Source organism: Hyperolius riggenbachi, chromosome 4 (genome assembly GCF_040937935.1).
Source record: "Hyperolius riggenbachi isolate aHypRig1 chromosome 4, aHypRig1.pri, whole genome shotgun sequence".
Classification (NCBI taxonomy): Eukaryota; Metazoa; Chordata; class Amphibia; order Anura; family Hyperoliidae; genus Hyperolius; species Hyperolius riggenbachi.
In genome coordinates, this window is record NC_090649.1 from 122,646,346 (window position 1) to 122,661,052 (window position 14,707).

General features: G+C 44.7%; 1 protein-coding gene across 1 annotated transcript in view; it reads right to left on the bottom strand.

Annotated features, from left to right (window-relative positions):
- TM4SF20 (transmembrane 4 L six family member 20) overlaps positions 1-14,297 on the bottom strand; it is a 32,698-nt gene extending 18,401 nt beyond the window's left edge. The window contains exon 1 of the mRNA XM_068279170.1: positions 14,100-14,297. Within this exon, the coding sequence (XP_068135271.1) occupies positions 14,100-14,282 (183 nt within the window). The 5' untranslated portion in view covers positions 14,283-14,297. The remainder of the gene's footprint in view (positions 1-14,099) is intronic.
- Between the last annotated feature and the right edge of the window lie 410 nt (positions 14,298-14,707).

Genomic DNA, 14,707 nt, shown 5'->3' on the forward strand with positions numbered 1-14,707 from the left:
CGTCTGCAATCAGCCCCGGTATCTGGCTCAGTCAGCTCCAGTCTGGCTAAGTAACATCAGCTGGGGTGGTCTGCGCATGCGCAGGAGGTCTGCACATGCGCAGAGAACCCTAGCTGACATCACTGAGAAGCATAACGGGGCCGATTACAGCTAAATGGAGGACAGCGGGAGGACGGCGAGGGATGCATCCGAGCTTATGGGTCTGGAGGACGCCACGTGTAAGCTAAAAAAACTTCATGCCACAAGATCTCTGGGTCTATTTAAGAAAATGTTGTTACCTAGTTCAGGGCTGATGCTAGATTATTACATTAAAAAAAGAAAACATCAGTTTAGGACAGCACCCATCTAGCAAGAAAAGAGGTATAATATGGTGCAGCAAAACTAGAGAAAGTCCAAACACTCTCAAACCACCATAAACAGTACTCACTGGTTAGCTAAACCATAGTTAGAGAGAGGATAGAGTTCTGCAGGCTCTACTCAGCATTAAAAGGCAAGCTGGTATTGTTTATTGATAATCCATAAAAATGACAATCTTGCTGCACACACCCTATCATTTTATGGATTATTAAGATTTTCAATAAAACCTTTTTAATTCTTTTTCTTTTTTATGGGGGGGGGGGGGGGGGGGAGGTGCTGACCATCCATCATATTTGATCTGCATAACAATTGTGCATCTCTGCTGTGCGATATTATTATTATTTATTGTATTTATAAAGCGCCAACATATTACGCAGCGCTGGACAATAAATAGGGATACATACATTGAAACAAGGGGTGACAGACAGAGAGGTAGCAAACGGTTATACAACATAGCACAAGGTTATACATACAATCAGGGTATAAAATGCATTTACAAAAGCCCATTGTAAGGCTTGGTGGTGTATTCTCCACAGTCAGCATGCAACGCATGAGCTGGCGTGGAGAAGGTACACACACCAGCACCAGGAAACAGGCTATCCCTAGTATAGTGGAGGGGAGGACTGACTCCAATAGGAGATTGTGGCGCACAGAGCCGGTGCAGATCTGACAGCCACAAACAATGCTTACGTTATAACGTCTCAGCGCAAAGTAGCGCTGAGCGCACAAACCAGAACTGAGGAGATCAGGACAGGTAGACAGAATGAACGCTTGCCAGCTAGTGGCTACTTAGCGACAGCAAGCGTCCAAAACCAGACAGACTGGAATGAGGCAGCCAATGCGATGCGGCGATGGCGTGCCTCACAAAGACAGGACAGGATAGTCAGAAAATAGCAGGATTAAGATAGATGAACGTAACACAGATAAATATACAATAAGTATGATTTCCTAGCGTATTACAATTACAGCTATCAATGAAACTATTTGTAACGTCTGACTAACATATGTATATATCGGCAATGAACCGATATATGGCATAAGCAGGAACGCTGACTAAGACTGGAGTAATACAGGGGACAGGACTCAGAAGGATTCGCTATCTCTTCGCAGAGATGAATGCAATCCACAAACGGTAACAGAACAGGATTCAGAAGGATTCGTTATCTCTTCGCAGAGATGAACGCAATCCACAAACGGTAACAGAACAGGATTCAGAAGGATTCGTTATCTCTTCGCAGAGATGAACGCAATCCACAAACAGTAACAGAACAGGATTCAGAAGGATTCGTTATCTCTTCGCAGAGATGAACGCAATCCACAAACAGAACCAGGAGCAGGGTAACTACCTCAGCACGGGTGGTCACGGTACGCGCAACCTACCAAAACGTGCTGGAAAGCTGACTAACTGCACACAGGATATAAACAGTTTGTGTACGTATACATCAGCGACACTGATGTATTAACGTATCACAAATACAAGGAAAATAATAAACGTGCTGGTATGCATATATATTGGCAATGAACCAATATATGATGCAAAGACCAGCAAAGTATCTTTAACAAGAAACACGATCGGGGGCTAAAGCGACAGCAAGGCAGGCTTAAGCTGAAGCTATGAAAACCCAAGGAAACCCTGCAGGAAGCAGATCTTTATACTGAGGTCATCCAATGGGAGCAGACATGCAGATTCCCACACAGGTGAATGATAATCAGTCACAAGCTGACAGCAGGGAAAGACAGACAAAGCTATGCAACTTGCATGGAAATAGATCAGAACTGCCTGAGCTGCAGCACTAATACTTCCAGTAATAGCTGCTGCAGCAGCGATCATTACAGTACCCCCGCCTTTAAAAGCGGATTCCAGACGCTTTTCAAAACCGAAATTCCCAACAAAACAGTCTGACTGATAATTCATGATGACCGGGACAGCCCGGCAAGACCGAATTCCAGAATCAGTCCCCACAAGACTGGACCCATCAGAACCAGAACCTACAGAACCACGCCCATCAGTACCACAAGCCCCAGTGTGACACCCATCAGAACCATGATTTCCAGAAGAAAGCCCTCCGAAATTCCCTGAGCGATACCCACCGCCTTCCAGGAACCGTTCAGAAACGCCAAAGCCTTTGCAATGCCCACCGGTACTGTCTTTACCAACACAAAACCCACTGTTGAACCAGTCCAAGGTACCAGGACAGGTTTTCTCAGAGACCTCCCAGAACACCTTGAAGCTCCAAAGAGATCCCCATATGTCAGAACGCCCCTTAGGCTCACATGGAGAACTATCAAGAACCCCTATGGAACCTAGGGCAATTCCCGAGTCAGGGCCACAAGGACAAACATCAATATCAGGGCTTTCAGGGACCAGAACCATCTCTGGGCATGCAGGCAGACTGGCAACATCAGAACGTGTTCCCACTAAGGAAGCATCGGAGCACGCTAACACCTTAGACACACTTGGGCATTCTGGCACACAAAGAACATCTGGGCACACCGGCACAAGAGAAACCTCTGGGCATGTCAAGGAACTGTGAGCCTGAGGGTCAGCCAAGGCAGGACCAAAACCAGGACTGGCCAAAAAAAAATCATCATGACTAAACTTCGCAACCACTGGACTTTTACACGAGAATGCTGGATCAGACTTAGATGTCGCTGATTCCAGCAAAGTCAGTAACAAATCAGATTCAGGGGCACCAACAAAACAGGACAAATCTTCTGATGTATGCACTGAACCAGATAGGGACTCCACAACTACCTCTGGACTGGACAGAGACTCATTTAATACACTGGATTGGAGCTCATGAGGCGCTGCAGAACAAGTCAGTATTGCAGCAGCCCCCACTGGACTAGGCAAAACTGAGGAATTCCCTGGACAGGAAGGGGACTCTGGAACCTCTGCCACAGCGGCCAGAGAACTAGAATCTTTCAGGATACAGGGCTGGGTTTCAGGAACACTCATCGGACCGGACTGAAATTCTGAGATTTCTATTATTTTGACCAGAGAATCAGAATTATCCATGTTACAGGGCAAGACTTCTGAAACATTCAGAGGACAGGGCTGGAGTTCCTCGGCTGTTACAACACTGGAGAGGGACTCAACAACATTGGTTAAATCAGACTGTGTACAGGGCAAGGTATCTGACACACTTGCTGACGAGGACAATATTTCAATGGCTTCTGCTTTGCTGGGCAGAAATTCATCAAGTTTTATTAGAGCAGACTGTAATTCCAAAACAGCTGCTAGACAAGTGAATATTACTGCAACACCAACTGAGGTAAGCAGTGCTTCAGCCTCCTCTGCTAGAGGGTTTAAAGTATCCAAAATACTGGGTGAAGCATAAGACTCTTCGACCACAGCTTCACTGGACAGGATCACTGAACAGTCCATATTGCAGGGCAAAACCATGGAAGCACCTGCTGGACAGCATAATGATTCTGTGACCTGAGTTTCATTGGAGAGATCTACTGCACAATTCATGGTACAGGGCAAATTTATTGGAAAATTTTCTGAACAAGGTAATAATTCTGCGATTTCAGGTTCACATAGCAGATGCTCTGAGCTATTCACGAAACTAGAGCGAGGTGTAGAAACAGGAAGATCAAGACACAATGTTTGCGCATCTGCTGGATCAGACAGGAGTTGAACTTTATTAACACAGGTAATTTCTGCAGAAGTGTTTGCAGAGACAGGCAAGATTTTTCTGGTGTCTGTTTCACTAAACAAAGAGTCATGAGTACTGGCTAGGCTGGACTCGGAAGTCAGCAGGACCTCTGGATTCTCTGCTGAGAAATTTGCGCAGGGCAAGGTTAAGAATGTATCAGTGGCTTCTGTTTTACTGGGAAGTAACACTGAGTTATCCATGGTACAGGGTGGAATTGCAGGAACTTCAATTTCACACAAAAAGAGCTCCGAATCACCTGCTGAATCAGCCAAAGGTGCTGAAGCAGGCGGGTCAGAACGCCAAATTTGCGAATTCGGAGTCACAAAAAAATCATCCAAAATCAGTTCCCACACATCAATCAATGGAGCCACAAAGTCATACTCACACACACCAGTTTTTATTAGGTTATAGGCAGACTTAATGCATGCATTCAATACCAATTCACTTTTTGCACTGTAAAATTGACAAAATGAACTTGAATCATTCTTCCATTCATTGACCAGAGCTTCCATCTCTCCTTTCTCAAATGGAGGATTCCAAGCATACTTAACAGGCAGATCATGGTTTGCAGATATGATTGTAGCAGGGACATATATTGGGTTAATTAGCAGGTGATTGGCAGATTCCTTATTCCTAAGAACCTCCAATACCTGTAGCAAGTGCTGAACTGTAGTGTATGCAAACTTTCCTTGCTTTACAAATAAGTTGATTTGTTCAATACTCTGTAATATCTCCTCATAATCATACTCAGATAATTTTTTTAAACAAAAATCTTTATTTTCCCTAGCCAGGGAGGAAAGTTCATTAGTAGTTCCATAAGTCCATTTAACTCCCCTGAAAGACAATTGCATTTCATTATCTGTTAATGGCAGAATCTCATTATAGGTCTCAGTCGCTAAGGATAACGACTCTGCAGATCGGACACGTTTCTTAGAACGTTTGCGTTTGGCCTTAGACCCTGCTGTTTTCCCTGCTGTTCTTGGTGATTTATTCAAGGCTGCAGGAAAATTATCAGTAACACTTTCTGCTTGCTGAACATTTTTGCAAGCAATTGAAGGAGTAGCTGATTGGCCTGCTGCCAGGAGTTCATTAAGAGGAAAAGGCAATGGATCTATGCGCAACCAGTTATGGATCACAAACGCTAGAAATTCCAGCGGTCTATCTTTCAAATCGGAATGATTGAGAACATCAAATGCCCACTGGAATAATTCCCCTTTAAACAAAATATAACTTAGTTGGAGTGCCCAGGTTGAAACAGGAGTCGCTTGGAGATCAGGATTGGTCAGGAACCTGGCACATTCAGAGAAAAACTCATTTTCTGTTTCAGAGCTAAGTTCTTCAAATTTCTTAAAGGAACAGGAACCATAATTAACAGTGTCATACTTTCTGGGAATCCCCCCCACAATGGGGATTGGTAATGGGGTTTTCATAATGTAAGGCTTGGTGGTGTATTCTCCACAGTCAGCATGCAACGCATGAGCTGGCGTGGAGAAGGTACACACACCAGCACCAGGAAACAGGCTATCCCTAGTATAGTGGAGGGGAGGACTGACTCCAATAGGAGATTGTGGCGCACAGAGCCGGTGCAGATCTGACAGCCACAAACAATGCTTACGTTATAACGTCTCAGCGCAAAGTAGCGCTGAGCGCACAAACCAGAACTGAGGAGATCAGGACAGGTAGACAGAATGAACGCTTGCCAGCTAGCGGCTACTTAGCGACAGCAAGCGTCCAAAACCAGACAGACTGGAATGAGGCAGCCAATGCGATGCGGCGATGGCGTGCCTCACAAAGACAGGACAGGATAGTCAGAAAATAGCAGGATTAAGATAGATGAACGTAACACAGATAAATATACAATAAGTATGATTTCCTAGCGTATTACAATTACAGCTATCAATGAAACTATTTGTAACGTCTGACTAACATATGTATATATCGGCAATGAACCGATATATGGCATAAGCAGGAACGCTGACTAAGACTGGAGTAATACAGGGGACAGGACTCAGAAGGATTCGCTATCTCTTCGCAGAGATGAACGCAATCCACAAACGGTAACAGAACAGGATTCAGAAGGATTCGTTATCTCTTCGCAGAGATGAACGCAATCCACAAACGGTAACAGAACAGGATTCAGAAGGATTCGTTATCTCTTCGCAGAGATGAACGCAATCCACAAACAGTAACAGAACAGGATTCAGAAGGATTCGTTATCTCTTCGCAGAGATGAACGCAATCCACAAACAGAACCAGGAGCAGGGTAACTACCTCAGCACGGGTGGTCACGGTACGCGCAACCTACCAAAACGTGCTGGAAAGCTGACTAACTGCACACAGGATATAAACAGTTTGTGTACGTATACATCAGCGACACTGATGTATTAACGTATCACAAATACAAGGAAAATAATAAACGTGCTGGTATGCATATATATTGGCAATGAACCAATATATGATGCAAAGACCAGCAAAGTATCTTTAACAAGAAACACGATCGGGGGCTAAAGCGACAGCAAGGCAGGCTTAAGCTGAAGCTATGAAAACCCAAGGAAACCCTGCAGGAAGCAGATCTTTATACTGAGGTCATCCAATGGGAGCAGACATGCAGATTCCCACACAGGTGAATGATAATCAGTCACAAGCTGACAGCAGGGAAAGACAGACAAAGCTATGCAACTTGCATGGAAATAGATCAGAACTGCCTGAGCTGCAGCACTAATACTTCCAGTAATAGCTGCTGCAGCAGCGATCATTACACCCATCAAATCAAGTGTGAGTTAGTCCATGAGACGGGTGTAATTGCCGGGGTAGCAAAATCAAGAAGGACACACTTTGGGGGCCTGCAAGAGGCTTATAATCTAAAGGGTGGGGGAAATCACTATCACTGAACAACTACCGTGTGCAGGTTCTATGATTGTCTTTAGTTTCACAAAGTTTCTATTGAATTAGGAAGAAAAACAGCACATTTTAACTAGCGCAATATACCCCTGCGCACTGGGTAGATGATATGGGAACAAATAAACACAAGAAAAGTGCTACGTAGGTGACAACATTAAGTCTATAATGGTCTTTAAAGTGATCCTGGAGTGATAGGGATGTGGAGGCTGCCATATTTTTCATTTTATACATTGCATATTGCCTTTCTTTTCTGGTTATCCTCTGCGTGTTGAAATTGTCTTCCACCTTCACCTCTGGGGGCTTTCTAATTTCGCTAATTTAGAGGGGATCCAGGGAGGCAGTATGGACAGGAGGGATGGAGGAGGAATCAGTAATGAGAATAACACTGAGTGGGAACTTACAGAAAGAATTGACGTACATTAGTGGGTCAAAGGAATGTTATTAATCTGTGTAGTGAGAGACATCTTTCCTTTTTGAGCAAGGATCTATCACTTTCACCAGTAGTATCAGGTGATGTTTTTGAAATATGTAAGGACCTTTACTTATTTTTACGAATGTGCGGTCGAATGCTAGTAGGCTTGCCTTATCTCTGGCTAGAAAGGTATAGTTTCCTATATTGGTTCATGCAAGCAGCTTTTGGTATATTAATGTATTAGACATTATGGCCTTTGTGATCCGCCTCAACACGTTTTGAAGAACCGTTAGTTTTCATTAAATCTTTAATATCTTCTGATGTTGATTGTCTAATATTTATATTAATAAAGCTCTTTGTATACCTAGAAGGCATCATGGTCCATTATTTTCCTCTAAATGTGGTTATGCTTTCTAATTTAGTTATCTGATTAGTACAAACAGCACACTTTCAGAGGTGTGTGTGTGTGTGTGCGTGCGTGCTTGCGTCAGTTAGAGCAAACCGGGAGGGGACTACCATGTCAGCAAAGCTGTCACTTGATGTAAATTTGCACTTCCAGGAGGCTTTGAAATAGAAAGCTCTGCTTGAAAGCTGATCTCTTCCCTAGTATCTACATGTTAGCAGAATAATCAGAGTAACATATTTTTCACAATAGTGCCCCTTTAACCTCTTGAGGACCGCAGTGCTAAACCCCCCTAGTGACCAGGCCATTTTTAGTGAAATAGGCCACTGCAGCTTTAAGGCCAAGCTGCAGGACCGCACAACACAGCACACAAGTGATCCCCCCCCCCCCTTTTCTCCCCACCAACAGAGCTCTCTGTTGGTGGGGTCTGATCGCCCCCCTCTGTGTTTATTTTTTTTTACATAAATATTTTTGTTATTGTTTTTGTTAAAAAAAACTGCTTCTTCTTTAAATCCTTTTCTTCCCTCCCCACAGCCGGCCAATCATGGCGATCGGCTGTCATAGGCTTCTGCCTATGAGAGCCGATCGCTCTCCAGTCTCCCAGGGGGACAGCCGTGTCACACAGCTGTCCCCAGTACATCGCTGCTGCTGATCGCAGTGCTGTACAATGTATTTAGATGGCGATTCCGCCGTCTAAGTCTCCAGAGTGGCAATCGCCGCTCGGAGACTTAAGGAGGGGCAGAGCTCCGCCCCCCAAACAGGAGATGCGCGCGCACCCTGCGCGCGATCTCCTGCACTGCGAGCCCCAAGGACTTTACGGCAATCGGCGTTAGGCGGTCCTGGGGCTGCCGCCGTGGCCACGCCCATCGGCGTGACGTGGTCGGCAAGCGGTTAATCTTGAAAAAGCATGAAAAAACATGTTTGGGATTGCCCGTAAACCCCTTATCCCAAGAATAGTGATGGTCGTTTCTAGGAGAACTCATGGAGAAGCATGTGATTTGTTTGATCAGTTGATAGATTTGCAAAGCTCTGATTTGCTGTGATTGCATCCTACTTTAGCACATGATCATGACTAGCAAATCAGAGGCTTACATATCTATCACCTGACCAAACTGAACACATGCGTGTCTTTGAGTTCTCCTAGACATCACATGACCATAACTATCCAGTGATAATATGTGTTGGTGATCACCTGGGAACAGAGGCTGTGCCTTCAGACTTTTAAACTATGTGCTTGGTTAGACCCTCTTTAATGACAACTGTTCATACAGATCCCTATGATGCACAAGGGATCACTAAGAATCTTTGAGTGACATCACACAATTGGGCCCTCTGCATCTGGACTTACGTGTAAGGGGTCAGGAGACAATATACAGCCCACAAAGCTCTATCACAAGTAGGGATGGCCAAGGAGATGCTAATAATTCCTGCTTGCATGCAAATTGAATGTAAATTGTATGCAGCTTGGAACTGGGCCAATCAGAATCTGCAGGAAGTGCGTTTGATTGGCTCAATTCCAAGATGCGTAAAATTTGGATTGAATTTGCATGCAAGCTGTAATTATTGGCATCTCATTGGCCATCTCTAACAATAATGCAAAGGGGATATAGTTATATTATAGCTTCTTGTGAGCGCAGCTGCAATGGCCGGTCACACTTGTTAATGCAGTTTGGCTGTGAGATGATGATACCACTAATCCAGGCTAAAGGGTAGTTGAAATAAGGAAGCTCATATTCATTCATTAAGGGACGTTTTCAGGGAAAATATGAATGTGGAGCTGCTTACACTTTAATAATATACTGACTTGACTGTGGGGCCCCCAAGGAGCTAGGGGCCCTGGGAAGTTGCCCAGTGTGACCCTACATTCATTTTCAAGTAGAGGGGACTGAGCCCACAACAGGTGCCTTACATTTATGATGTTCTAGTTTATCAATAACAAAGCAGATACCTGAATGGGGTGAGAAATGTGGACATATGAAAAACCTTCAAAAGAAATGAACAGACTCCGGCACTCCATCAAAATCTTCTCTTTATTCACGCCACATGTTACAGGTACAAAAGGACGCCCCTCAGTCAGACATATGAAAAACGTATAAGCTCTGTTTCCTGACAAGTCCACTTTCATCTACGGAAGAGTTTCAGATTTGAAAACTATTGGCTCCTAGCAGAGTAAAGAGTACAACATAGTGTGTTGTTATAGTGGTCACAGTGTTTTCATGGGCTTCAAAGAGCAAGATCATTGCAGAGCAAGTGGTGTATCCTCCTGTACAATGGCCAGAATGCATTTTCCTTAAAGGGAACCAGAGACGAGGATACTGAAAAATGAACAAAGTTTTTATACATACCTGGGGCTTCCTCCAGCCCCATAAGCCTGGATCGCTCCCACGCCGCCATCCTCCGCTTCCTCTATCGCCGCTACCAGGTCCCATCACTTCCGGCGGACGCGGTCAATTATCCGCATGAACAGGGGCTCCCTCCATACCCGTACGCATGAGGCTGCGCAGTATGGAGCCACACGCGTACGGGTATGGAGGGAGCCCCTGTGAATGATGCAGACAATTGTCCGCGTGCTGCCGCCGACTGGCCGACTGGCGGAAATGACGGGACCGATACCGGCTGATCCAGGCAGCGGAGGACGGCAGTGTGGGAGCGATCCAGGCTTATGGGGCTGGAGGAAGCCCCAGGTACGTATAAAAGCTTTTAAGTATTTTATCTCTGGTTCTCTTTCAAGTGGACCCAAATTAAAAATCAATATTTCAGAAATAAAATCTATTTTCTAAATTATAATAATAAATAGCAGCCTTTTTTCAGCTGCATGATGACAAATATAAAATATTTTAAATTTATTGGAGGAACCCCTCCCTTCCTTTCATATTGCCGGGACAGAATCCAGCAAACTGGTGGAATAGGTGGTGTCCAGCAAATGAGGAATTGCTAATGGCTGCCACCTGTATAACCCTAGTTATGGAAAGAGAAGGGTGAAAAGCATGCACTGAAATGCTCATAGGCTTGAAGGAGTGTTTATTTAACTTTGTATGTGTCAGAGTGGTGCAACTAAATATTTTGAATTAAAAATAATGTTTGGTTTGGGTCCGCTTTAATCGGGGCAATAAGATAAACGATCAAAGAAACATGATTTTATCACTCAATTACTCTCACTTCGGCACGGTTTAATGTGGAAACTCATTGTTTTATATCTCATGATTCATTTTTATAACTGGTTTATAACTTGTCATAACTTTTTTTTAATAACCTTTCATTGCTTTACCTAAGCATCTTTTAATTGTATGGCAAAGTACACTACTCCTCCTCTCCCCCTGTACCCCCATTCGTTCCGTGCATCCTCTTTGCCTCCCTCTCTCCCCTTGTGCCTCCTCTCCATCTATTCCCCTTTGTGCCTCCTGTCCCCCTTCTTTGCCTCCTCTTCATCTGGTTCTCTTGGTGCCTCCAGTCCCCCCTCTTTTCCACCACCTCCTCTCCATCTGTCCCTCTATCTGCCTCCAGACCCTCCTCTTTGGCATCATCTCCTCTCCTTCTGTCCCCCTCTTCCCCTGACACAGAGACACACATAAATACACAGACATGCACACTTTTTACTCACTAGTTCTGCCTCTTCTCTTCCTCCTCGATCTGGGTGACATGCTCTCTAATCCTACAGCAATTATTAAAGGGCTACAAAAAAAAAAGTCGTCCAAAGCACACACTATATAGTCTGAAAAACACTGTACTTTATACGTCCTAGCTCAGAATCTCTTTCTATGCATACTCCATGACTTCTATAGGGCTGCCTCTACTGAATTTCTGTCCTTCATGCATTTCAGCTGTAATAATACTTTTAGGCCTCAAAGCAGGCTGAAGGTGGTGAATTTACCACCTGCCCACCAGCCAAGTGCTTTCTAGTGCTCGGTACAGGCGGTCCTCCATGAAGTTGTGTCTGAGTATGGCAGTTGTCGTACTCAGACGCGACATGGGCTGTTTTTTCACCGCCAGGTAACACTACCATGTGTCAAACCTGATATGCAGTGTTATTGAATGCTTCCATTAGGTTGCTTGTAGTTTCAGCCAAGTGGCTGAACTGCTCGACAAATGGGCAGTTCGACCATCTGTACAAAATATGCATAAAACAAGTTCCCAGAACCGGTTGCCTATTCATTTTAATACTATCGATTCACATATTTTTTTCAATTGACACAGGAATTGTTTGGGAAGTGCTGCTAAGTACTGGTGTATACATTTTAGTAGCAACTTCTTTGTTTACTGTTAGCAAAATACATTCAAAGTTTACTGACGCCAAAACTGACTGCTGACTGAGCCATGAGGAGAGGGAAAATTCCCCTCACACTTGATCAGTTAACTCTATGTGTAGCTCTGTGTGTGACAGAGAAGTGAGCTCCCAACAGCTGCAGCTCCTGTGTCCTGTGCTTCTGACTGAAGTGTCTGAAGAGAGCAGAGGAAATGTAACTAATTGTCACAGCTTTTTTATACTGTTTTTGCTTTCAGAGTTTGATATGTTTGATATTTGCTTTCTGTAGTCTGATATGCAACTCTGGCTGTGCATTGAAGCAGACACCCCTTCTGAAATTGATTTGTCCCAATATAGCTAAATCCTACCCTCAATAAATTACAGCTTTTGCCTCTGATATTTTACATGAAAAGTAGGAAAATGTTAACACAGCTACTTGGACATTATTTGTACATTGTCATTTTAGAACACTTGGGTATCGATAGTATTCCTTTAACCATCACTTATCCATAGTTCATTTTCTTTTTCTTTTATGTTCACCCACCATCTAGATTGTGAGTTTGATTAGAGAGGATTGTTTTCTCCTGCAGTGCCATAATTTGTACTGTTATACATGCAGATTTTTTATCTCCATCCCCTATTTATTGTACAGCTTGTTGACACTTTATAAATCAAAGGTAATATTAAAGTGAATCCGGGAGGTTTTTAAGCCACAATTATTGGTACTTGCCTATAGATCTTCCCCCAACTTCGGGCACAGACCCCTTCCACCACTGTGACCCCCGAAGTGTTGCCTCTGTGTGCATGCACACTACCACCGTCCTGCGCAGACCTGAGCTGGCCGGCTATTGCCGAAAAGAGCTGAGCGGGATGGGAGCACAGCTTTAAGAGTATATCCAACAAGCACTTGTTATACATGCTTAGGCCCCGTTCACACTTGCGGTTGTCTGCCAAACGGACCGGATGACCTGACCGGATCCGGACCGGATCCGGATCGGAACCGTACGGTTCTGATCCGGATCCGATCCGGATCCGGTCAGGTTGCATCAGGTGTTCATCAGGATGCGATCTGGATCCGTTTGGCAAAAGTTACGTAAAAAACAAAAAAAATGTTGGGGTCTGGGAGGTCAGCAGAAGGGGGACCTGTGGAATCAGGCCCTCCGCTGTTTAGCACTCACCTCCACCTCCAACATGCTGCCAACATCTCCAGCTCGTGCTGCTCCACTCCAAAATGCTTGCCCATGTGTCCCCGATCCAATATCGCCGCAACAATCCTCATAGGAAGTGGGGTAGAACATCCGGATTTTTAGCCAGTGTGTTGTGCGCTATCCGGTTCTCATTGATTTGTATTGGCCCGATGGTGCAGTCCGGCTCCGCCCCGGATACGGCTGCCGGAGGAGCCGGACCAAAAAATAGCGCATGTTGGAACGGACGCCGGAGTCCGGATCCGGTCCGGCTCCGGTCCGGACGAAACGGACGCATGTGAACGGTGGCATAGACTTACATTGCTATGCCGTGCGTCCGTTTCGTCCGTTCCGCATGCGGTGCGGCTCCGGCACGGCGATTCCGGATAGCCACCGCTAATGTGAACCGGGCCTTAGAAGGTCACAGCACTGGATTGGAGGGCTCAAGCAAGGATGAGAAAACCTCTGAACTATCCCTCTATTGAGGTAAAAATCTCATTTACTTTTATTCCATGCTTCAGGTTCACTTTAAAACGGAACTGAACTGAACAGTTTCACTTTACTTGGGCCTTCTGCAAGCCCTCAGCAGCCGTCCTGTCCTCCACGATCCTCTGTTCTCCCACCGCCAACACTTGTAAGTCGAGGCCTGCGCAGCCCTGCCAAACATATGCTTTCTACACATTCCCATCTGCAATAGCGCTATTGTGGACTGGAACGCGAAGGATACTTTTGGCCAGAGATGCGCAGGTGCAGTGGGCCGGCGGCAAAACCGGAAGTAGTTGGTGGCAGGAGAACACAGGATCGGCCCGTGACAGACATACCTATTGCTGATACACTGCTGATGGCTTCCACAGGTCTATGAATGTTTATAATCACAGTTCCTATTAATCTATCAATGTTTTAACCAAGTCCCCCAGGAATGTGAGTTAATACTTACCAGCAGTCCTCCTCCAACCAATCCTGGAAGCCACCATTCATAACATGAGATGGAGTTAAAGAACGGTTTTCCATCTTCTACATAATCTGCAACGAGCGGGGTCAAATTCAAGCCAATAGCCAGGAACGACAATGCCAAGAGAAAATATCCATTACAGGATGACCAGCGCTCCGTGCAGGTCATGCTGAGACACTGAGACGTTTGCTGAACAGCAGTAGCAGGAAGATTGCACGCTTGTCTAACAGGATAGAGTTAAAGTTTATCTGAGGCATAAATAAGTTGCTAGTGGGATTTATCAGTCTAGAGTCCATGTACATGAGGAAGTAAAAATATATCCTGAGACACTCTAAATGACATGAAGCAAGGTTATATGGAGCTGGCTTGGCATAGCAATATTAAGTTAACACATTGGAATCGATTTACTTACTTCTGCTAAGTACAATTTTACCTTCATAAAGCAGAAAGGTGTACTTGGAAAGTACAGTATTCAGTTTCACAAGAAAAAAAAAAGGTAACCCTTATAATGCATTTCTTCAGGACTGTGAGGGAATATGCAAATTAATGTGTGTCCCTGAAGAGCCAGGCAAACAAACAGATTTGTCTTTCAT